This window comes from Thermobia domestica, chromosome 1 (genome assembly GCF_964235325.1).
Source record: "Thermobia domestica chromosome 1, izTheDome1.hap1.1, whole genome shotgun sequence".
Lineage (NCBI taxonomy): Eukaryota > Metazoa > Arthropoda > Insecta > Zygentoma > Lepismatidae > Thermobia > Thermobia domestica.
Genome location: NC_137454.1, coordinates 69,191,518 through 69,217,894, shown reverse-complemented (window position 1 = coordinate 69,217,894; position 26,377 = coordinate 69,191,518). Strand labels below are relative to the sequence as shown.

Sequence of the window (26,377 nt, the reverse complement as noted above, 5' to 3'; positions counted from 1 at the left end):
CTAATATACTGGGAAAAACCGTGCAACTCATATATCGGTGGAGGATCTTATCTCCAAGGCAAATCTGAAATTATGCTCCTGCAAGCATATGTTGAATATTTGTGTTCTCATTTCAGCTTAACTGATTTAATTTTAGGAAAAAAAAAATGGAATATTCAGTTTTATCTGTGCACGTTTTTTACCTGAAAGAAAATGTTGAGACAAGTTGAAACTGAAATATACCGATTGCAGTTTTAATGGCAAGAATTGCAGACTGATGAATCTTATGTGATATGATACACACAAAAATTTAGCAGTGAATCTAATTTTTTGTTCTATTCATAGAAGAAAAAGGAAGCATCCTCTTGTCTACTTAACTTCCTTTGCTATAATAACTAAAGTCCCGTTATGTTGATATTCGTGCGTGCAAGTTGATGTGGAACACCAGTTTCCTTACCCGCTCCTCTTAGTTTTAGTATTTCTGACGACGGCCGACTTGAATCACAACTAACCATGGTCGAAAGTATGATAGGAGAAACGAAATAATGTAACAACTAAAAAAGAGAAACAGAAAAGTAGAATGGACGAAAGCAAAAAACAGTACTTACCCGGAATGAAATTTGAAAAATACAGTATTAACAGTATTTCTGAACAAAGAACACAAGAAAATGGGAAGTCAATGAAATTCTCAGAAATGGTAAGAAGGATTATTGTTGTATGTGGAATGTGAAAATCTAACAAATTTACTTCATCGGGAGCTTGAGCCCGATAGCCCCCTCCCTAAATACGCCACTGCCTCAACATAATACATGTTATAAGTGATACTTACTCCTGAAGAATCAAGTAAACCTTCAGTTTCTTGACACATCCGAACATTACTGGACAAAATTGTACTGTTTGAATTTGAAGTATTATCCAAGTTTTCACAGACTCCTTGGGGCTCTGTTTGCTGCTTCACAAAATTTATGAATACCTGAGATAAGAAACATTAGTGTTAGATATATAGTTCAAAAGTGTATGGAAAACTGAAAGGCAAAAGAATTAAACGAATGTATAGTTAAGAAAGAGGTGACATCATGATTACTTGAAATCAATAACTATGTCTTACACATTTAATGCTGCGACCTTGTTTATTCTTGTGAGAGATAATCTATACAGTTCGTATGCATCATCTAAAATTGTCTGTTTGAATGTCATGGTTTTAGCGATCATTTGTATATTTAATACAAATTTAATAAGAAAGAAAACTTTATCTCAGAAAAAAACTTTTTTTTTTTTCAATTCTAGAAAGCTTTATAAAACGAATGAGAAAGAATAAGTTAATAACCGACATGACGAAACTAAGCTTAAATTCCGTAATATTCTCATTACAATTGATATTATTTTGTAATTCAATTGATATTATTTAAAGGAAAAAACCAAGGCTTTCATTTTAATAAATTATACACTTATACGAATTTCTGAATAAGACTCCTCCAAGAGAACCACCAAACCGAACCACTTGGCGTAACAGCCCATTTGAGGGCCTGAGCCGCTCCAATGCCATCTGTGAGCGACCGGCTGAACTACGTCCAGCCTAGCGACGAGCACGTGGTCAACGCGCTGCGTCGCTCTGTCACTAACCGGCGTATCGGGAGCTTTCGCCTTTCATTTACGTGACTCCCCAGTTTGCCTCAAAACCCTGGGTTGACGCCGAAAATTGGAAAGCACCAGCCGGGAATCGAACCCAGAATCACGTTGGCGTGAGTCCAACGCTCTAACCACTAGACCACGGTGTTCCTCATTTGAAAAATGAAATGAAATCTGAGTTTTACTTCCCACGGTTATGCCGGTTAGGCTAAAGGAGACGGTGATGATGAGAGATGAGTGAAATTGTGGAATGAAGAAAGCGAGAGGAAACGGGAGAACCCCGAGAAAACCCACGAGCACGGTGTTTGTCCACCACAAAGCTGGGATCGAACCCGGGACCACAAGCACCAGAGGTGAACGCTCTACCACTGAGCCACCGCGCCCCCTGTTCCTCATTTGAGTATACACACTATGTCAATATCACGAACATCAAGTTTTCCAACCAAGACTTAGGTAATCTTCGGTTTTTTTTTTTTTTTTTTTTTTTTTTACTCTACTACTCAATTCATATTCTGGGAGTTTGAAACGATTTACTAGGTTAACTAGTAGATACCACTTAACCTCAAAAACATTTATTACGAGGTTTAATTATATTTCTTATTTCCTCTCAGATCTATAAAATGTATGGAAACTACAATAAATAATCTCGGCCGTGTATACTCCAACATTCTCTTTCAGATTTAATTGAAATTCTAATGTGCAATTGACTTTGTTAGGAGCCCTTCCCCTCCCCACCTTCTATATAAACACACACTACTGCTCTTGTATCTTTCTCGCCATCCAGGACAGATATGCATGGTCTTTTGTAATAAAAATAACATAAAAAATCTACAAGCTAGAATACAATCACCTTCATACACAGTTTTTGCACTTACATTGTCCAATGTATTTTGTGATACAGTATAGTCTTCTATTGGAAGTGCTTCTAAAGCCTCCTCCATATGGCTAAATACATAGGCCAGTGAAACGTCTTCAGACTTTATTTCATATTGTAATATATTGTGATGCTTTTCCTGCAATAGACGAGAACATCATTATCCCCTGCAGATATTATTTAGTGCAGAATTCATATGAGTGCTTATTTTACGAAAAAAGGTAAAAAATCTGACTTTAAAGTCATTTTATTTTCGAAATAAACTAAGATAAAGTAAATAGGCATCCGCTAGGTAACATAATTCCGTGGAATATCGACGTAGATGGTGGTGTGAGCATGTAGTGGCATTACGATCCAAGGATCTACTTGTGATGAGCGGATGGAGCTTACCTAAGGTCTCTAAATGGGCATTAGAAATGTAGCAGAAGTCAGACTACCATCAGTACTATGTTACGTGTACCACCATCAATTGTTTCCCGGCGGGAGCTCATGCCGTTAGGATCCCACATTAACCTTTAGATCTAAGTCTCATACAGCCTCGCTGATGAACGGGATGCTAAACTCTCATTCATCATTAATTAATCAATCAATTAACAATTGTTTAACAGAATTATAATACAGTTCAAAGAACACAAAAAACATGTATAGGCCGAAACGTAGGTCGTCCAAACGTAGCCTTCCAAATCGTCCTTCTAACGATATCGCAGCCGAAGTTGACACACCAGCATGAGCCGTCCAGCAGTATTTGGAGTGCGAGGATGTACTGACGCGTTGCTAAGAAACAGCCTCTGCTTACAAACCCACACACAGCACGGCAATATAATTAGCCCACCACCATATACAATAAGCCATAACACTTTTAGAACACTACTGCATTGCATTATCAGATGAAAGTTGATTTTGCCCATTCTCGGATAGCAGTCAACAATGCGGGTGGAAGAAGTCGACAGATCACGATTCACCACAAAAAATCCCATCATCCCACATTGAAATACGGGGGTGTTTAACTGTCACTGTATGGGCTACAATTTGGAAAGGTAACCTATTAACTTTTTTTTTCTATACATCATTATTGCGAAATACATCGTGATATTGTAAGATGGATTACTACATTGTTTGAAACAAACTAATCATCACCGGATGACTCACAATTTATAGATGATAGGGCACCATGCCATAGAGAAAAGCTGACTATCCGATGGAAGAGGCAAAATACTGCCGCGACCCGGACTATCTCTAAACAAGAATCCTACAGAAAATATTTGGGATTTCCTACAACTGCAACTGCATGAGCGACCACACAGACCAGTAAAAAAACAACTATTACTTGAGTCACAAAGTGACGAACGTTACCGCTTGTTACAGCATGTCATCGATGATTTACTGCATACCATGTCATGTGAGGTTGCAGGTTTACTTGTTATCAAAGAGGGTTTCATCAAACACTAACATCAGGAACAATTCCTTCTTTGCACTGGTACGTGGCTTAATTTCCAAGTATCTATTTACTTGTCAGGGCAGTATAATTGACTCAGTATACTTGCTGCCATGTCCCCTGAAAACGGTGCATGGCTTCAAGCTCTACCATCACCTTCTCTCGGCCTACACCTAGATAATGAAAGCTTCCGAGTATCCGTCGCCCTTCGACTAGGAGCAAATATATGCGAGCCTCACCATTGCCCAAGTTGCAACGCTGTCGTAGATAAAAGAGGCTTACACGGTCTGTCATGCAAAAGCAGTGCCGGCAGACATTCACGTCATTCGAATGTGAATGAAATCATCTAACAGGAGTGCCTAAACATCCACAGGAGTGCCAGCAGTAAGAGAACCAATTGGTTGCAGCTGTTCAGACGGAAAAAGGCCAGATGATATGACTTTAGTGCCCTGGAAGCAAGGAAAGGCTTCGATATGGGATTTCACTTGCTCAGACACTTATGCTCTCTCCAACCTACAATATTCAATAACAAAAGCAGGCCTTATCGCCGCACGAAGAGCAAAAGAGAAAAGAAATAAATATATTAATCTAGATAAGTATTGGTTTGTTGCAATAGCAATTGAATCTAGTGGATCCTGGGATCAAGAGGGCGCTAAATTCATTAATGAAATTGGCAAACGTATATCTATTAAATCTAGAGACATTCGAGCTAAATCTTTTCTAATTCAACGTATTAGCATAAACATTCAACGAGGGAACGTAGCCGCTATTATGGGAACGTTACTCTCCGGTAAAGAATTAGAAGAGATCTTTCTTTTATAATTCCTGTCGACGACCAGTATTCTAACAGAATTGAAATTTTGGAAAGAAAGATAGAGAAATATAGCATACATCTGCGCCCCTAATCTTCTGGGAGTCAAAACGTTAGGCAGTTTATTGAACAGTACTATGTTAACCGGAAGAAAACCAATTCTGGTTTTCCAGTTCTCAGCGGAGAACACGGCAGCTCAAATGCAATGTCCTATTGCAGATATGAACTTGGAGAGAAAAGTAGCATAAGCTTTGGTGATCTCGAAGGCAAAAGACGTTTCGGGGAAAGCGGAGTTGATATCAACAGTTTAACTGCTTTTGGAAGTATTTTGATAATATTATTGTCATCGTTCTCTTCTTGAATCATTGTTATTATTTTAAAAAATCCCAGTCATTGATAACTACATTGGAAATTGTTTAATTTAAAATTTAAATTATGTAAGTTGTTTGTATTGTTTATAATTGACTAATTTAGTTGAGTTGATTTTGAGTTTAACGTCCCTTTTCAGCAGCGAGGCTATATGAGACGTGGACCTACTGATTAACGTGGAATCCGAACCACATGAGCTCCCGCCGGGAATCGAACCCGGGTCTCCCGCGCCAAAGGCGTGTACGCTAACCGCTTAGCCACAGAGGAGCTACTTGACTAATTTAATTTAAATTGCAAAACAGTCATATTGTATCAAGAGCTGTTAGGATTAAACTCCGTTAAAATAAAAATAATAAATATTTACTTTAATATATAAACTTTTAATATATATATATATATGTAACGACAACGACTTGACTGTCGGGATCGTTATGAGAGGCACTCACAAGGTGCGGGATAAATTTGACAAATTTGATTAAAATGAAACACATGATTCTGATTATACTGAATGGTAGCTATAAGGGCGTTAACGGAATAGATGGTAGAGCAGGGAATAGCAACTAATTTAGAACAGCCTCACCCTAATTCGAAGTAGATCCAATCTTCTCCCTCTTACTCTTTGGTGATGATAGGCGTAGACGTATAGGTCGAGGTGTTTTGATGATCTCCATGATGAGGACTTGTCCGACAATCGACCATGGCATCGAATGCCGGCCGAAGGCAGGGTGACGTCGATGTGTCCCCTGTACTGGTTGAGATCCAAAGATCACGATCAAGCTTTCTCAAATGTTTTTGTTTCGACTGTTCCTCTGACGTCATGAAGAAAGCGAAGGTGATGACAATCACAAGATGACATGCACAAGGTCAATTACCAAATTGACACAGCCAAAGTACATATGTCCTCATGTTGATGATACAATATAAAGCAGCTATACTTCCTACTAGGCTGCTAACGTAGTCAGTATGACACTGACCAAAAGCAGGAAGAGAGCGACTTTCAAGAGTCAAAGTACTCACTACTCAACAATAATACTTCCTTATTGTGTCTATTTCTAACAGGTAGATGATCGGAGCGAGCGCTGATTCGATGTCGGTGCATGACAATGAGGGCTCAGTAAAAACAAACTTATTGAAAAAGCATCTGATCTAAAAATTAAGTTTCACGCTAACGCGAGTGAGACTTTAGTAATGCGTCGTAAGGGGAAAAAGGTAATGGGAAGTGCTACCAATATTTATTACAAATCATTTACAAATACAAGGACTTCCTTGTAGTAATGCAAACAGTAAGTAATTAGTTATTTCCTTGTTGTAAAATATGATGTCAGCTGGCGATGTCGATGGTCGGTGTAAATAACATCTAAAGGCAATGAACTCCAACAGCGAAGCGTGTTAAGCTCTCAATGGATGACCGACTGAATTTTGATGTAAATAAAGTTGCCGGCCTGAATTCGCATCCCGTAACATATAGTTTCAAGATAATGTAACTGCGGATGAAACAGGGAAAGAGAATGACTCAAAAAATACACTCTGACACAAAACAGTTTCATTACGGAAGGCATATTAAGAACAACAAAAGTATAGTAACATGTTTATATTCGTAGACAATGTAAAGATCTGAGAAAAAACCGGAGAGGTCGCACAAAGACAACTGGACGCTTGGAACAAACGTACAGGAGGATATGCCTTCGTATAAGCCAAGAAAACGGTGATGCTTTGACCACTTCAAGAAACGAACACTAACAAACTATACAACTAAGAAAAAAACATTAAAGAGCACGAACTTTCAAGTTACTGTTCATTAATGACGGAAGATGACCGAATGAGAGAAGAAATCATTAGCAGAGCAAAGAGAAATATTTTACCAAACCGTGAAGCACTTTGGCTGAAATGAAAGAAATCGCTAATAAAATCTCGCACACACAAGGACACGGCAGGGTGTTATTAACGGATCAGACAAATTCACAGAGCTGGCCCAAACTGTTGCTTCACAACCAACTGATGAATTTATAAATGGTGGCCGTGGGCATGGTATAAAATGAGTTTAAAAAAAAATATAATATTCGATAATAGCAACATGCGTAACCACCCACAACGGCCACAAAACTAGCTGTTCGGTCAGATACACAAGGACACGGCAGGGTGTTATTAACGGATCAGACAAATTCACAGAGCTGGCCCAAACTGTTGCTTCACAACCAACTGATGAATTTATAAATGGTGGCCGTGGGCATGGTATAAAATGAGTTTAAAAAAAAAATATAATATTCGATAATAGCAACATGCGTAACCACCCACAACGGCCACAAAACTAGCTGTTCGGTCAGATAGACGGTCGTATACCTATTGAGTTTATCAGCAGTATGGTATCCTACGCTCGCTGTACTTTTTAGCAAAACTAGGTTATGCATGTTGTCAAACCTCGGTTGACTCAGTGAAATTTGTTGAACACAAATATACATAAAACCCCTTTACTTACCTTTAATATAGCCTTTGGGAACTTCCTTGAGAAAAATTTCTCGACTGGACTAGAACAGCTACCACTAGTTCGAACTGTTATTGAATATCCTTCTCCAAACCTGTTGGTAGAAAAGAAACGTATCTTCAATAGATAAGTCGTAGTTTTCTCAATGTTAATGGATACGACAGGTAAGGTACAACTAAAAAAATTCGGAATTGTTTGTAATTTTACTTTGTATTTCTACTAATTCACACTTCGGATTTCTATTTTGGATTGAGATTTTTTTTTTTTTTTGGTAATCACATAAACACGTAGATTTTAGTCATCTTGTACTCCACAATTTCATACTACTACAAAAGATTGATCGGGTTATATCCAACCTATTTTTAAAGTATATTAACCCTATGAAGAGAGCTGTGGCCACCACCGTTGTATCCTTATCGAACCACCGGCACTATGGACTATCGCCCAACATTGCAATTTCCACTGCAATTAACTACTTTGAAGCACAGGCATACGAATTTCATCCCATTCCACTCTGCAGGTTTTCCATAGGTTAATAAAGTTTACGTTCTAGACGTCGTTTTAAGAGTCTACATGTGCAGGAATCTTTTGGGTTGGTATCAGGGCTTTTGAAAGGAGCGTCATTGGAACAAACAACACAAATTCCTGTTTCAACCAGAAGGGATGGGTGGACACTTTGTCCATGTGCATCCGCACTGGTGCTTCTTGGTTCCGCACAAATGAAGGACGAGTTGGAATCATAATGGATTCCTGGAAGCAAGCAACATTCATCTGCACGGTTTAGGTAACAATCACGATTCCCTGCGGGAATCTTCACTGAACTGGTAGTAAAACTGGATATGCATCTTGTTAGGAGATGTCAGGGTACATAATTGCCAGAATGTTACTATTACGCATAAGATAGGTTTCATCCCTGTCATAGCCACCGTCTTTCATTTTCATCTCACCAAAAGTCCATTTAGACCCCCCGCCAATTAAAAAATAATTACGATTCTTGAGAGTGGAAGGAGGTAACATATCAAAATGATCTAACTGACCGACATTAGTGTAAGAGTCCATAATGTTCGGTGTCACTGAGATGAATAATGACACTCTCGATGTCGTTTAAATCCAAGTTCAGCCCCATTAATACCCTGGAGGCAGAATGGTGACATGAAAAAATCATAAAAAATGACCGATATTAGTATCTAATCCATAGTTTTTAGAATTCTTAAGTTGATTGGCGATATTCCCTTACGTTTAATTCGCATTAACACCCCTATAGTGGTAGAAAGGGGTTGACATGTAAAATAATAGAAAACGACCAATATTAGAGTCGAATTAAAAGTTATTGATGTCGCTGAACTTAATAATTAACTCCCGATAGCGTTAAAGTCCAAGTTCAGCCCCCTATCAGCATGGGAGGGGGTGAGAAGGGTGAAAACTAAAATGTCTCAAATGACAGATTGTTGTACGAATTTATAATCTGAGTTCGTCAACCTATTAGGTTACAATCGCTATGAAGAAAGAAGAAGAAGAAAAAAAAAACATTATATGGACACATTCGAAAACAGCTATCAGCTTAAACAATCTGTAGAATGTAAAGGTTAAAACTTTTTAAAAATATAATTGCTGTTATTTTTTCCTTATTTTGCTTTTCATGATCATACTTCTTTGTGATGCATAGAAAATGTTTACTATTTCACTATAATAATAATAATTACCATTATTATTATTATTATTATTATTATTCAGGGTGTCTACCAAGCAAGCATAATCAAATTCCCTGACTTTCCCTGACAAAGTTATAATTTTCCCTGATTCTGTCGCTTTTTTTTTTTTTTTAGTACAACTTATGAAAAATAACTTATATTTAAAGTGAACTGTGTTTTCATCATTGTTTATATGCTTATACAATATTCTATAAACGTACAAACGAATTAATTCATTTATCTGTAATTTATGACTGTTTTAGTGGCCTCCCTTCACCCCTCACAGCCACCCTTTCTACTCCTATTTATTTTTATTATTTAGTCATCGCACCATAATAGAATTTAAATGCAAAAACTTTTGGAAATGGGTTTTCCTATACAATTACTTTCTTGTTTACATAGATGGTTAACTTAGACCCTTATCACAGATGTTATACAATTTTCCACATACATACATAACTCCACTGAGTAGTATTAAATGTTCATGAACAAATATACAACCTTAAAACCATGGTGGAAAGACTACAAGGTGGATGCAATGCAGTGCTCCATTCTTGTCACTCTGGCGCATGACGTCATTTTGGTCGCAGACGTGGCCAGCGAGAGTCAGATGAACTTTTAACAAGCGCTTGCTCGCTGGTATCTTACACGCAAACTTCTCTTCTATTTATAGTGATCTTCAACGAAGTAAAAAATTTAGTACAAACAATAATTATATAAACGTAATGTAATCAATGCTTAAGGTAAATGAATTCAAAGGAAGATATTTACAATAGCAAAAGAAACAGCAATATCAGTTCATAAATTTATTAAACAACTTTGAAGCTTGAACAAGCCAATATTACTTACGACAGTTTCTGCTTTTTCTTTCTTTCTTTCTTTTCTTTTTTAAACATCTGAAGTAATACACTCGAGTATGTATAGGCCTGAATAATCTATAACACAGTGTGTCGTTAATGCATTTCATTATTATATATTTATGTATGCTCAAGTATATTTTCGTAACACATTGATCGGTTTTGATTTACCATTATTATTATTTTGCTTGAAAGAGAATTCTTTACTGATGACCCCATATAAATTTTGAGAATATCTGAAGAGAGAATTCATGGTTTTCGTAAACAGAAATGCACGTACGTATATTTTCCTTATGCTTGGACAGTTTTTTTAAAGAGGTTGCTCCCACGTAAGTTTCGTCAGAATCTCAGGGGAGGTTAAAAACTTTATTGAGCAGGGACGCACGTATTTAATATTTTAAACATAGTTTTTATTTTATTTATAAAAAAATAATCTTATTTGAAGTCGCTGATCGCTTATTTATAGAATTTTGTATTTAAACAAAAGGTTTGGTAAACTGACAGTTTTCTGAATATTAGTGTCAAAATTTACGCCATAACAAACTGTATTATTAAACATTTGTACGAAATAAAACGTTACATATACTATTGTGTTCTAAAAATATATAGAAATAAATATGTATATACAAAGCACCTCAAACAAAGAAATTGCAACTTGACTATTTCAAGCAAGAAACAAAGTACTAGGCGTAGGTGAAGACGATGTAGGGTGTTACAGCTAGACTAGAAAACATATAAACCATAAAATTACATAATTTTCTTAATTTTCTTGATAAGTTTTCTCTTTTCTGTCCCGTGGACTAAAGAAGACAAAAGATAAATGCAAGTGAATGATTATGTGGAATTTGGTGGAACGAGAATGCGGGAGTACCCCGAGAAACTCACGGACAGGATGTTGTCCACCACAAACTCACTTGACCGAGAAGCGGACCAGTACCCCTTGCACCAGAGGTGAGCCTTCTGCCACTGAGCCACCGTGCTTCCTTGATTGGTTGAGAATCTACCATGTTTTAAAATTTACTGCAGTCATTCTTAATTTTTTAATTCTGGGGGGGGGGGGCTAAATATGTATATGTAATTATCCAAAGTTATGATTAAAATGAACAAAAATTTCAAAATCTGAGTGTAAAAATGTCCCGACAATGTCGTCCTGACATGGTAGGTGTTATTCTCTTGATCTAATACATTGTTATATATCTTTGTAACCGTTAATCGTTATTACGAACCTTTCATTCGTTAGTTAATTTGAAGTACAACGTCCCGTTTTAGCACCGAGGCTACAGGGAATGCAGACCTCCAGAATGAAATGGGACCTGAACTACTTTAACGCGTTCAATGCTCTCCGTTTGCGTAACTCGACGGAGGTAAGCCTCCTAGATCATCGTGCCTCCCTTCTCGAGTTACATGCCTGCCTCTGTAGGGAAAATTTTGTCTCAATATCTTATGTAGAAGGAAACTATAGAAATAATAACCTCTGTCGGTTCCCCTCCCTCATGATTTCGAATCCGGGTATTGCCATAAAGTTGTCTTTTTAAATCGTACTATTGGATTTTTGTATGTAGAATCAACACAAGCTACTGTAGCCCTATATACTATTATTACATACTATTAATACTAAAAAGAAACTACATAATGAAATCGCTTTTTATAATTTCATTTAACATTGCATTTATTTATTACTTTTATGTAAAATTTCCATATTTTAGGTTTATTTTGTCCTGTCGCCTGCAAGCTAAAATCCATTTCTGGAGACATTCCCCCTCTTTTTGAGGAAATTTAAAGTATTTTATATTAGTTCCCTTAGTTTTTCTGTAATAATTACTACAGCCGTACACTGCACAGTTAGGCATTCTTGATATCATTTAAAACAACAAAGTAACAAAGAATTTCCACTTGTCACTTAAAGCCGCGCCTTTTCCCGTTGTCTTTTGCAAACCAGATGACGTCACACAGCCACGACAGCGCTCCAGGCAACATGCGCATGCAACCACCTTGTCGTCTTTCCACCATGCTTAAAACTGTATTTACATGCACTTCACAATGTTAGTCAGATTCTTTACAGTTTCTGCAACACTTCTATCTGGTTGTCTAATTTAGCAATCTCCTGGTCAGTGTTTTCTTGAAGTTTGGCTTTCTTAGCTTCAAGTCCTTTGATTTTTTGAGCCGTTCGTTTTCGCTCTGTTCGTCCTTCAGTTGTTGCTTCTGAAGATGACTTTCTGCTAATGCTTCCTTTCTTTTTTTGTGATGCATTTCGCATATAATGTATCATGGGCTTCGTAATTTCGATGTTCAGAATGCCTCCCAATTTAAGAACACTATCGTACACTAGACGTTGTGCAATAAGTGACACTTCTTGAAGATTAGGTAATGATATATTTTTATTTACTGAGAAGCCGGACTCAACAGAGGCATTTCCGTGAGATAAAATAAGGCATTTCTTCACAAAATGATACAGTTGTTTATACTTTTTGCCTTTGAGTAGTTGTGAGTATAACTGATCTAACCTGTCTGCTTTTCTTGAAAAGCACTCCAAATTAACTTTCAAGGTTGAGGAAAGATGTGTATTGCCTCTTTACTTCATCTGCTGTAATTGCTGTAATTATGTACAGCAATATTGGAAGGTACTGAGAAAGTTGGTGAATACCAACACGCCTCAATGACCAGCCAATACTGCTGCAAACACTGCTGAAAGAAAACGCTAATACAGTTTGCATTGTAAGAAACTGGAGCATGGCAAGGTTCCTCAGTTAAGCTTCACTGGGGAAAAACAAGCACATAGGAAACAAAGAAAAAATAAGTGGACATGGGAGGATAGGAAAAAGCAAATTTAAAAAAATAATAGTGAGAGAGTGACTAGTCCTCAGAAAAAAATGCTAAGACACATTTAGCATATTGCTAATATGTAGCAATTTAAATAATCACTGAAACTGCCCTTGGCTTGTCCCTGACTTTCCCTGACTGGTAAACACCCTGTTATTATTATTATTATTATTATTATTATTATTATTATTATTATTATTATTATTATTATTATTATTATTATTATTATTATTATTATTTCATTGGTTGCCGGGAGTGCGATAGAAAACTTACAAATTGCGATTCAAATTTAAACTTGTTTCGCACTTTGTTACGTGATTTGATTAAAGATTTATTATGTGAAAGGAAGGGGTAAGCTGTTTCAATATTTATGTAGAGTATTTTTCTGTATTTTTATCACTACACTTTGAAATAAATATTCTTTGGGAAGAGGAGATTCGAATATTTTCCATAAACTTTCTCTGCATGCGAATAACTGGAATTTGAACTAGTTTTCTATAAAAGAAGTACTTACTTATTCTTCAAGTGTTGTATACTTCCAAGACACTTGAAGCGGCCATTCACCATTATAGTTAGCCGTGTACACAAGGCTTCACATTCTTCCATGGAATGAGAGGTTAGTACCACAGAACGCCCATCTTGTACCAATGATGCTATTAAATCCCACAAAAATCTTCTGGAATAAGGATCCATTCCTGTTGTTGGTTCATCCTACAATTAGAAAATAGTAAGAACTGAAATCAATTTCTTACGCTATGAAATCTATTAAGGTAGTCAGTCTTAATCCTTTATTTTTAAATTTCTTTTTCAAACATTAGTATGAATACTTTGCTAGCTTCAATTACTTTCAAGAAGCCATTTTAGGATCTCAATGCAAGCATACAGCATCTTTGCGCTGGATTGACCATGTTCTTTCATGACAATCACAGACTCGGGTAAAACATTGTAGAATTTTCTTTTTAGAAGGCTTTTTAATTGAGTGACTTATGATCCATTGCCGTTAACATCGGTTCCATTGCCGTTAACGTCTTAATCCTCTTAGTTCCCAATGCTTGTGAATGCTGGACGAAAACAGTAAAATAGAGGAGTCGAATTTCAATTCTCCATTTGAGGCAAATGATCTATTCAATCTGTTAAACGTAACCAACTGAAAATTGGTTACTCAAAGAGTATATTACGGAAAACTACAATATTTAGAAGGTTCAACCACAAACAACGCAAGTGCTTAGTACAGAATAAGAAGATATATTTTGTTGAAGAACATGAGACTTTTGCGCCTTCCGTACGAATAACTTTACATACAAAAAGAACATGGCGAAAATGAATCTAAAAAGAAAATATGTGAGTCTAGAATCAAATTTGTTTTGTAAAAATTCTTGAAGTTTAAATTACTATAAAATTATGTGAACCATGCCAACTTACCAACAAAATAACTGAAGGTCCACCAAGTAAAGCAATAGCAGCAGACAATTTCCTTTTGTTGCCTCCGCTGTATGTTCCAGAAGGTTTATCAGCATAATTAACCAAATCCAATTTCTTCAAAGCCCAGTCGACAATTGCTGTTTCTTCTTTTCTTGGAATGCCTCGAAATCTGTGAAACATTTAATGATGTTTTTTACATTTACTTCAGTACGCTCTTTAATTATTAAGTAATTTTTAATAAGGTTTACAGACGATCTGCATTTTCCTTTATGATTGTATTATCCAGGTCTAGTCAGACAAGAAACAGTGATACAATTAGCTAGAGGTAATCTAAATTAATCTTTTGTGCTGTAAACAGACTACTTAGGTAGATAGGTAATCTTGCGGCCGAATACACTGGTTCTAAATTTTTTTTAATTAACATTTTAAACGGATGAATATAGAATTTCGGACTGGAAAATCCCATATTTTGAACTCAAAATACTTGAAAAGGGAAATGGACCGTTAATATTTAGAAAGTTAATTATGCAAACCACCTCAATACTTAAATATCTGTACATATATGGTTATTTGAATATTATCTGACCTCGTTTCAACAAATTAGTACGTAATCTTGCAACCTATGACCACTATTTCATAAAGATACATTAGCAAAACCTAAGATAGTGGAAGGCTACCTAATATATTTTGAAAATACGAAAATGATACACCAGGGAAACGACCATGAAAAAGCCATTAAGGTACACAGCAAAGAAAAAAAAGTGTTGAAATAACTCAAAATGACTACCACTTTAGCGTGTTACTCCTAGCACATTAAGAACAACAGATGGCAGAACTGCTATTCATGTTTCTGTTGTTAGACAATTCACAGGTTTACAAAACTGTTACTTTGATCGATTACAGAAAACATTATTCGTTATTTGTTACTTCGCATATTTCAAATATACTGCCTAAAGCTTTACTTATACCAGACAATAAAATCCAATGCAAATACTCCCAGCTAGTAACTAGTTATTTCTGATATACTCGGATGACGATAGCCTTGGTGTTAAATTAACACACAAGTAACGCGCTCAAGTGGTAGTCATACACCTCACATTTTGCTGTGTGAAGCTTCAAAAGTACTGATACCGCGAAATCCGAATCATTATTTTCAAACACCGGAATTTGGATATTATTTATATTGAAATACCAAACCGTTACAAATACCAAAACCTTACGTATTGAAGCAGATTCGACTAAAGAAACTAAAAAGTTATTTACGGTAAGTGATGTACTTTTCATTCGGTTACATTTATTTTAATAATGGTATTTTCCGTACCATTGAGAAAGACTTATCAATAACTTCTAGAATTATACAACCACCATTCCTCATCTTGTTTTAATTGGACAACCTTTCTAATTATCTCAGAATAAAGTTATATCTCCACTGGAGAACAAAACTATTGTTACATAGTCTTACCTTGCATAAAGCAGTAAATGCTCCTTTGCGGTCAACTCATCATAGAGAGCATCGAACTGGGGACAGTAGCCCACGAACTGTTGTGCTTGCGACAACTGATGTTTAATACTGTAGCCATTTATTACAGCGTCTCCTGCAGTAACAGTGTTATCACCAGTGAGCATTTTAAAAGTCGTTGTTTTACCAGCTCCGTTTACACCAAGCAATCCGAAACACTACAAAAATTGAAAAAAAAAAAAAAAACGCTACTTTCAACTTTTTAAATAATACTATTAAATGAAAACTATATTTGCTAAACATTCCTTGTTTACTAGTTACTTTTTCTAACTTGATTTACATAGGTGATGTACGATCTACCATAACTTCATTTTGATTGGGGAGAAAAAGGTATGAAAGTAATTTTTACTTTCTATTACTCTGTAGAGTAATATCCATTTCATTATCATATTCTTCTTGCTAACAAACGACGCTAAAAAACAGTGAGGAACTGCCGAATTATCTACCAGATTCTAAAGCAAAGGCAGGGATATTGGCACATTAATTATATCATCGTACAAACTACAGTGAAACCCCTCTAAGTTGGACACCTGCTGTTCCTTCAAAAAAATGTCCAAGATAAATGCGTAGAGGTTTGTATCATGGCCATGTTATGCAAAAAGCATCCTACACTACTGCATGCAACAATACGCTGTATTTTAAGCAGAAAAGTACTTACACATTGTGTTGATGTTGAATACTCTTATAGCATATTTATGTAGAAACACATGATGAATTGAACTGTGCAATATAATACAAGGTACAGTGTAGTTTATAATATACATACGTATCTTAGTAGTTCATTTAACACTTAACACTTGAAGAGTAGCAGACACCGTAATAAACACACACATACAAAAAGACACATTCAGAAGAAAATATTTAACTGCAGCATATGGTTGTTTTTCATAATTTCAACTTTTTGTGAAGAAGTCAGTTATAAGAGTTTGTTTCCTCTTTTGTAACTTATCCTTCATCCACACACTTTCAAATAACTTTCTCACACCAATTCTCTCTCTCTCTTCAATAACCTTGGTTCACTATTTGAAAAGGCTTAACGTTCAAGTTTGTCTCAACTTTCAACAGCTTTCTGGTGCGTAACATTTCCCGAGAAGCTTCTTGACTTGCTTCTGCTTCATTTTCGTCTTCCTCTTCTTCGTCTGACAATATGATTTATTTTTGCAATGTTGACAACACCTGTTTCATTACGTCATTTTCGGTGGAGTTTTCATCTTCGTGATGAACAAAATCATCGTCAAAATGTGTAATGTTTTGAGCTGTCTGTCATCCAGGCTTTGGAATTAGAATACAAATAAACCGGAAGATCACTTACACCATTGTTTTTCTTAAAGGCATGAGGATTTGCCGCGTTTCCAATAACATGTGGCTTTACTTTTTCATCGTTTGCACTACAACACGGCAAAACCGTAATTCTTTCTTTCGATTTATTTCCTCCTTTACAACTGTCTCCTTTCTTCACGAGAGAACCTGTAGGTAATTGCCGGTAAAAGAAACCGCTTTCGTCTGCGTTGAAAATGTTCTTATTTTCATACCCGTCCGTAACAATAGGCAGCATTTTCTTCCAATCTTCTACAGCTGCCTATTGTTACGGACACTGAAACTTATGTTGAGACGTTTACGAAATCTATCTAACCATCCATTGCTAGCTATGAAGTCACTAATATTTAAACTAACCGCAATTTATTTTGCTTTCTCTTGAAGTATAGTTCCACTTCCAGGGATGTTTTTTTCCCGACAAAGACGAAAAAAATTGATCACTTTATTATTCATTTCTTCGTGTGGTGCTTTACATACCCGTTTCCTTCGAACGCTACAATTTTGTTCCCATGATTCTACAATAACGTTTTTGTTTCTGTTAATGTTCGATATTGTCGATTTTGAAACCTGAAGTTCATCTGCTAGCTTCCTACAGCTGTCACCGTTATTCAAGTGATTCTTTTCTTTTAATGTCAATTCGTTCAACTTCCGCTTGCTCATTTTTACAACTTGAAACGTCTTCTGACCCTGATCACATCAGACAAAACTGTAATGTTTAGTCTGTAAAGACTAAGGATTGTATTGCTGGCCACTCTACCTGTCACCCTCCACCTGTTCTCATTGCTTTATCATGAAAATAGGTCACCTGTTCTTCTCCTTTACCCATTATTTCTTCTCAGAATTCAAGCAATCTTATCTCGCAAATCATTAGAACATAACCTTTTATCAACTGTTCATTCATTCTCCTTTACATGTGTGGTGTATCTATTAGACGTCCAACTTAGTTTCAAATGTACGTGTCCAAGATGCAAGATAGAGGGGTGTCCAGGTTACAGGGGTTTCCAATACGCAGAAATCAATAGGAGCTTTTCTGGTTCCGAAGAAAAGTGTCCAAGTTAGAGGGGTATCTAAGATAAAAGGGTGTCCAAGTTGAGGGAGTTTCACTGTACTTAAATTGAAGCAAAGGGACTTCCAATTACTGTTAGTCTGAATATGCGTACTTTTAGAGCCAGAATGACAAGTGTGGTGAAATAACTAAAGCAACCTCAATCTATAATTATGGGATCTCGGAAAAGGAGCGGATAAAGAGTGTAGAACTTAATATGAACTATATTTTAATATTCCCGTTTTACAGTCGTTACTTTAGAATTGGCATCTCTAGATCACGGAAATTCATATCACCCATTGCTTCCCCCACTGCAAATACCAAGTCGAGATTGTGCTTAAGTACCAACAATCCAATTCTGACATATTTACTTGTATATCGAATGATGAATAAAATCAACAAGTTTGTATGGCAAAATGTTGAAGATATTCAAATATACAAATGATCATATCCATAATAACATAGTCCTCATTACACAAGCTTTATAGGTAGTTTCTGGATAAATTTTTAAAAATCTGATACTATTACTTATTGTTCCATATATAACATTTATAAGCACAAAAAAATATTTTATTTTCTCTTTTTCACCTGTTGTTACACAATTTATAAGATGCTCATCGCCAAACTTATTTAGAATTAAGTACGTTCCATGATGGACGTACAACGTTATCGTTGTAACAAGTTTGTTCTAAATGAAATATTTTAATGTTATTCATTTCTAGAATTGTCATTATAAGATATGGTAAGTAAGTGCCAATATTGCTCCCACCCACTATATTTCACTTGGTAAAACCGACGAAAACCAGTCAGAATTGCGACCATGGGATTTCAAACTTAACACCTATTAATTACAAAGCAAGAACGTAAGAAAACAACAACATCTAATTGTGTAAAGTACGATTCTGTACGGTTCACAAAGTACAATTCTGCACAGTTTACAGCAGAAAAATTATGATTACTGCAGAGGGCAAATGATACCAACGTAATAAACAAGCTCGGGAATCGAACTTGGAATCCATCCAGCGCCCGTGTATTGACAGCTTCGCCAATAACAACCTGAATGCATACAAAGGTATCCGTACACAAACGCTATTATCATGCAAATTGTGATGTGATTCAAATAAAACGAAGTTTTGTTCCAACCTCATCACAAATAATCGCAATAAACCACATTATAGGAGTTATATTGAAAGCAATACACTTCAGTAATTCGATTCTATTATAGAGAACATAGTATAAAATTAATATAGACAACTATGCACACAACAATCCCGAGGAAAGCACACATATGATTCATTCAATGTATTACATACTTACACCAAGGTTTAAAGAAAATAAGGAAAAGAAAAAATGTTCTTAAATACTTCAGGACAGAAGGAACGCAGGTTCAGACATTATTCCACCATCTTGTAGAATGGTGAGTCTTTCTCACCGCTTTCCTGACGAAGCCCCGCTCACGGATCTAGAACCCAGGCGTAAAATAAAGTCTCGAAACCTTCATAACATACGTATTCTTATTCATTTCGTCTGTACATGTACTCTCATTGGTTGGAGCATTATGATGACGTATAACAAAGGTATGTGAGAGTACGTTATCACAATAGTTCCCACAAATGAGGTTCAAGCGTGAACAAAGAATGTATTGTAACGTAGAATGAAAGAAAACACGGAAATGAAACGAAATATATTTCTTTAAGTCCAATGCATAAAATAAGATGAATACCCTCAAAATTAGTTCATAATAAAGATCACTATAGTAAATGTAATGTTGTAGTTTTTATTTAGCATTTCGAGCGCCGTAATATAAACGTCCACTATGCAAATGTTATGTATACATTTATACGAGACTATATTAATTTGAATTTAACGACCTCACGCTGCGAACAGTCATATTAGATCTAGAGTATATTTATTCAAAAATGTTACAGGTCAAGTCTACGAAATTGTAGCGAGAGAACATTCTCTTGCCCTTAAGCACTGTATGTATTAATTTTCACTGGGTACCACTGATAATACGAATTCAACATGTGTAACAAGATCTTGTAATTCTAAAATGAAATTTACTTCGCAATTACATTCAACTGTATTGTTTTCGACACACTTACCTCTCCTTCAGGAACCCCCAAACATATCTGATCAACGGCCAAATGTTGCCCAAGTTTTTGTGTGTGGTACACTTTGGTTAGTCTTTCAATCTGAATAATGTCATTCTGAGCAAGACCTTTAAGAACACGTTTCCTTTCTTGAGATACATCATCATCTTCAGTGACATCACCACTACTTGTCAGCAATGAACACGATCTACAAGACAATATTACATTGCATATTACTACCGAATTTTACCTACTCTTAATTAATAGTATAGTAATGTTCTGCTCATCAGCTAGCTCGACCCTATTACCTACCATAGTCAATCAGTAGAATGGGTGTCGAACTTCTTCCCTTTAGTTCAAAGGATATAATGGAAAAAGCTGGGAATCAGTAGTGAAGTGAAAAAAATGAACTAAGAATAGGGATAACGAACAACATGCAGACAAGATTTGAGCAGGTATGTAGGTATACTTTTACATGACTCCCTATGTAAATATACCCTTACAGATAAGCTACAATTAATACTCTTCTTATATAAGACTATAAAGGAAAAGATATTTGAGAGGCAATTCATATAACAACAGAATATAATCATGAGGTATTAACATTTATCTGCTATAGTATTTCTGATTCTTAAATAAATATATATATAAAACATAGTCTTTCAATGCTACCAGCAGTAGTGGGTTTTACACGTCACTTTTCAAGTCCTACTGAAACCCGTAGATCTTAAACTTGAAAGTTTAGAATTCCCAATCAAATACAAAACTGCTCTGTGGGTTTTCTCGGGGCATTCCCGTTTCCTCCTATATTATCATTCCACCAATTCTTCCACTAGCATTCACTTGCCTTAATCATCCGCCTCCCTTAGCTTAAAGGGCATAATCATGGGACGTTGAACTGAAAGATTTCATTTTCCAGTCACAACATCCGAATTTTGATTTCTACTAACTTCATGCTTTGTGTGCAATTGTGTATAATTTTCCTTGTTTTCTTTATTTTGATTTCCACGTGAATCTCAGAAAAGAAGAAAATCTTACAATAGAAAAAAAGAAAATGAAATGAAATTTTTGAGTTTTACGTCCCACAGTTATGCCGGCTAGACTAGAGGAGACGGTGATGATGACAATTGAATGAAATGGTAGAATGAAGAAAATGGGAGGAAACGGGAGAACTCCGAGAATACCCACGCACACGGAACAGAAAAAAATGGCGGAGCGAGGGAAGAAGTATGGCAGACTCATATCTTTTAGTCTTCCTGTTCTATGTTGAAAATGAACAGTTTAAACAAATAGTAAAATTAAAAACAAAATCTGATTGAAATAATGTGTTTGATGAAAGTAACTATATATTTACCAAAACTGTAACAGAGATTAGTAATAATATCCGTTTGCTTTATCAGATTATTTTTATTTGAGTTATACTTAGTTTCAAAGCTAGAATGAGTGGTATTCAGAGCAGTTTTTATCACATTTAATCCTATCTCATCTTTCTTTTCCTATTCTTTTTACATTATATTAATTCTTGAAACGACTTAACTGTTATATCGTTACATCACTTTATTAAATGTTTCTTTGAAATTAACAATAACTCCAATGCGGTGTATCATTGGTGTAAAAGATTTGCAAAACAAAATCAAATATGGTAAATACTCAACATGAGGTAGCACACTTACTGAATTGATTGCTTTAATTAACTAACTAACTCTATGGCCTATGGAACCTGAAGGTTCAATGCCGCGTTCACAAAAGCTCTCCAGTGACTTCTATTTTTAGCCAACTGGAAACAGTTTCTGCTTTGCACTCCTATTTCTGCGAGATTCATCTTAATATTGTCCTCCCATTTGCGCCTAGGTCTTCCTAATGGTCGTTTTCCGATTGGTCTCCCAGTTGAGACTTTGAAAGCATTCCTACCTTCTTCCATCCTGGCTACATGACCTGGCCATCTGAGACTCCTAGATTTGATGACCCTAATACTGTTTGGTAAACCATAATTTATTTAAAGAAATTTGTATTTAATATCCTCTTCCACTTCTCTCTCTTATTTATTAATGCATATTTACCTTGGTTTCAAAAAGAATCTGAATTCACAGAGCAAAGTAATAATGAAAAACGTGATTCCACAAACAGCCATTGCCACAAGATTCCTCATGATCAAGTTCCATTCAAATGGAGATCTCATTCGATGGTATTGCCCTATAAGAAACCAAGAACCGGTACATATTGAATATATTTTACAGAGAAAATGTTTCTTTATCAATATTTGGTACAGGTTTGTTTTCTTTAATTTTTATGTTCTGTGTATTTTAATGCATAGAATAACTGCTGAACAGTATACGAGCAAAAAATTATTATAAAAATAGTGCAGTTAGTCAGGTTCAAGAATATTATAAACAAGTTTTTATTTCCATATGTATCCTGGATATATATTAGTTTATCTATTTTTTAAAAAATGAATCTAAAATTCATTCCAAAAACGTCACTACATAAAATTGTTTGAAACCGATTATGTGCTGTAATAAATATAATAGCATGCAGAAGTAAACAGGGAATAGAATTCCGACTTATCCATACCTGTTTTGAGCAGAAAATAGTTGTGATACTCATTGAAAGCAATGTCCATCAATCCTCTTCCCAGGCAGTAATTCGGAAAAACGAGGAAAATGGATCTCAATAGATTATGAATTTGATCTAAAGACTGGAAAAAATAAAGTGAAGAATATTGAGATTTAGATTTCACATGCTCTGAAAATTCTTATATTGCTGAAAGTGATAAGTACATTAGCAATTCTAGACTAAACTCAAAATTCGTAAAAGTATCTATTAAACTATTCTATCCAATGAAATTTTCAATCTATTGTCTTAATTTATCCAATCAATTGTTCCTCACATTGGACAAAAAGACGTTCGGAAGACAATACGCTTGAGACTGGAACATGTGGATGAATCAGGGAATTTCGGAATATGTATACGACGAAATTGTTTACTTTTAAAATGCGCACATGTAACCCCTAAGTAACATTATGTTGATTTTCTAATTAACATTTCCTTACCTTACAGTTATAAATAGGGTGAGAAGTATTAGGTCATGGAGATCAAGTGCTACAACAGAAAAGACTCCTGCTTAAAATTCAGTAAGTAGATTGATTTCTGCTATTGATTCAAACATCTACGCTTTATTGAAGAATTCACATCGTGGTTCTTAATTATGAACTTTGGTATACTCGTATTACAGGGGGGGAAAAACTCTTGGTTACAATCAAACATTTTGGTGATGTGTGAAATTTAGATATGGAGACGTATTTAATAATAATAATAATAATAATAATAATAATAATAATAATAATAATAATAATAATAATAATAATAATAATAATAATAATAATAATAATAATAATAATAATAAGAAGAAGAAGAAGAAGAAGAAGAAGGTTTGAAATGTTTATTGGGAACACAGCGATACAGACACAAAGTGCCCCAAAAAAGAAAAGGAAAAAGTTTATACAAGTATACGGCGAATGCAGATAGACATTACATACAACTGATCGTACAAAATAAGTAAAATGAAATAAAATATTGGTTCAAACATGCAATGCCTATTACAAAGTGAAAATACATGAAAGTAATAAATATATATATATAAGAATAATTATCATCTCAAATAACACCTCAAGTAAAATACACTCATTCATAAGACTAATAATGATAACAAAATAAAATGAGTATACAAAAAAGTAAAAGAATTGCATATGATATATTAATAAAAACTCATGTCCAAGATTAAAAAAGAGAGAGAAGTGTAGTATCCGAAGAAAAAAAGAACAAGGATAAAAGAGAAGAAAAGATGATAGGAAAATAAAAGATAAGAAAGGAAAAAAGCAACTTAAAAGACCTAAAAAAATCGTTCAAATGGCACCTTACAAGTTAATTAGAAAAAATATTATAAATCTTTTAGAATTTTAATTAATTGTGAACGGATTTTAGCAAAGTTATTTTGAAAGATATCTAAAACATAGTAATACTTGTTGGCTGTATCTATAGTTTTATAGATTGAACATTTCAAGGTAGAAACATTCGAAACAAAAGGTACAAAATTTCTGACATCACGATAAGGAATTCTTATGGACCATAGACCATCAATAGAAAAACACCCTGAAGAATATTATGAAAGAAACTCAAATCAAAAATATACCGCCTATCAGTTAGAGGTAACAGATGTAGCTCTTTAGATATGCAAGACAAGCTCATATCTTTGAAATTTTTAAACTTTCATCGTAACCAGGCTAAATAAACGTTTTGAACAGATTCTATAGCATTTATAAAGTACTTAGCTTCACTATTCCAAATAACAGTGCCGTACTCCAAATGAGAACGCACGTTGCAAATGTATAAAGTTTTACAAGTGTTGATGTTCGAAAAATTACGGCAAAGCCACTTTAACATTGCTAAGTTTTTCCTAGCCTTAGAGGTTATTACCTGTAAATGTATACAAAATAATAGCTTGTTATCTAAAATTATCCCTAAATCCTTGACATAGGTCCCAAAATCGATTCTCTGTTTACCGACTGTGTAATTATATAAAAGGAGATCAGTTTCCTTGAGAAAGTTATACCTTTAGTTTTGGTAATATTCAAAGGCAAAAAATTATTTTCTGACCACTTGACAACTGATTCAATATTCTCTTGTAACGTAACTTGATCATGAAGGGTTTTAATTTCCTTAAAACATTTTATGTCGTCGGTATACATAAGATATCTACAAGTTAACTTCTCATGTAGGTCATTTACATACAACAAAAACACGGGTACAGCAGATGTTATATTATGAATATAAGAATTATAGCCATTATTTCTTACTTTGAATTTTTCTATTATTTAAGTACGAATCTAGCCACTTTATTATTTGATTCGATAATTTGTACTTATACAACTTACTTATTAATAAGTGATGAGGTAATTTGTCAAAAGCTTTGGCGAAATCAAAATAAATAACATCTGTCTGACCACCCGATCGAATAACAGAAAACAAACTATGAACAAAGCATGCCAAATTTGTAATAACTGATTTACCATTGATAAACCCATGTTGATTTATGTCTAGCTGATCACATACAGCATTATACAAGTAGTTGTACATTATTTTTTCAAAAATTGTAGGAATAACATTCATTATAGAAATTGGTCTATAATCATTAATTTTGTCACCTTTAGTCTTGGGTATTGGTGTTACGGCTACAATTTTCAAAGCTTCAGGATAAATATTTTCATTTAAACTCCAATTAAACAAGGATGCTAACACTGGTGAAATTACCTCAGCCACACCTTTCATAATAAAAACAGGTATTCTATCTATACCAGACGCAGACTTAGTCTTTAAGGATTTAATAGCATCTCTTACATTTCTAGTTGTAATAGGAGGTATTTTCCTCTCACAGAAAATTTCTGGTGTTGTTGAATAATTATTTGTATTTCTAATAGTTGAAAATGTCTGGTAGACTGATGCAAAGTACTCTGCAAATAAATTTGCCAACGACTCACAGTCAGTAACCAAAGAATCTTTTACTACAATTCCAGATGCACTTTTGTTTTTGCCCTTGGATACATATCTCCGAAATTTCTCAGGATTACTATTTAATTGATTTTCCATTTTAATATAGTAAATACGTTTGTCATCTTTTAATTGAGTCTTAAAAGCCTTGCGGTAAGTGACAAATAATAAATAGTCTTCATGATTTGATGTAATTTTATACCTTTTGTGTGCTAAATTCTTAGATTTCAATAAAGAAACAGAGTTTTTGGAGTACCATCAAGGATATTTAGATGTTCTTTGCCTAGATTTCGGAATATTTGTTTCCATAGCTAATACAATTGCTTTTTCAAAATCCAAAACAGCTTCGTTTATATCTGGCTTTAAAAAGATATTATACCAATCAGTATTAGCTAGTTGCTGATATAATGCGTAATAATCACCTTTAACAAATTGAAAACGTTCAGAGAACTTATTCATTTTACAACCTTTAGGTAAAAACACAATGGTT

At 34.9% G+C, this 26,377-nt stretch overlaps 1 protein-coding gene across 5 annotated transcripts in view; it reads right to left on the bottom strand.

Moving 5' to 3' along the window:
• LOC145685785 (ATP-binding cassette sub-family A member 2-like) overlaps window positions 1–26,377 on the bottom strand; it is a 203,752-nt gene that overhangs the window by 16,007 nt on the left and 161,368 nt on the right. For all 5 annotated transcript variants that reach the window (XM_081758317.1, XM_081758345.1, XM_081758336.1 and 2 more), the window contains 9 exons: window positions 22,915–23,038; window positions 22,404–22,536; window positions 20,356–20,551; window positions 15,832–16,046; window positions 14,370–14,538; window positions 13,462–13,658; window positions 7,574–7,673; window positions 2,484–2,621; window positions 809–952 (listed from right to left, as the gene is read on the bottom strand). In XM_081758317.1, the coding sequence (XP_081614443.1) occupies window positions 809–952; window positions 2,484–2,621; window positions 7,574–7,673; window positions 13,462–13,658; window positions 14,370–14,538; window positions 15,832–16,046; window positions 20,356–20,551; window positions 22,404–22,536; window positions 22,915–23,038 (1,416 nt within the window). The remainder of the gene's footprint in view (window positions 1–808; window positions 953–2,483; window positions 2,622–7,573; window positions 7,674–13,461; window positions 13,659–14,369; window positions 14,539–15,831; window positions 16,047–20,355; window positions 20,552–22,403; window positions 22,537–22,914; window positions 23,039–26,377) is intronic.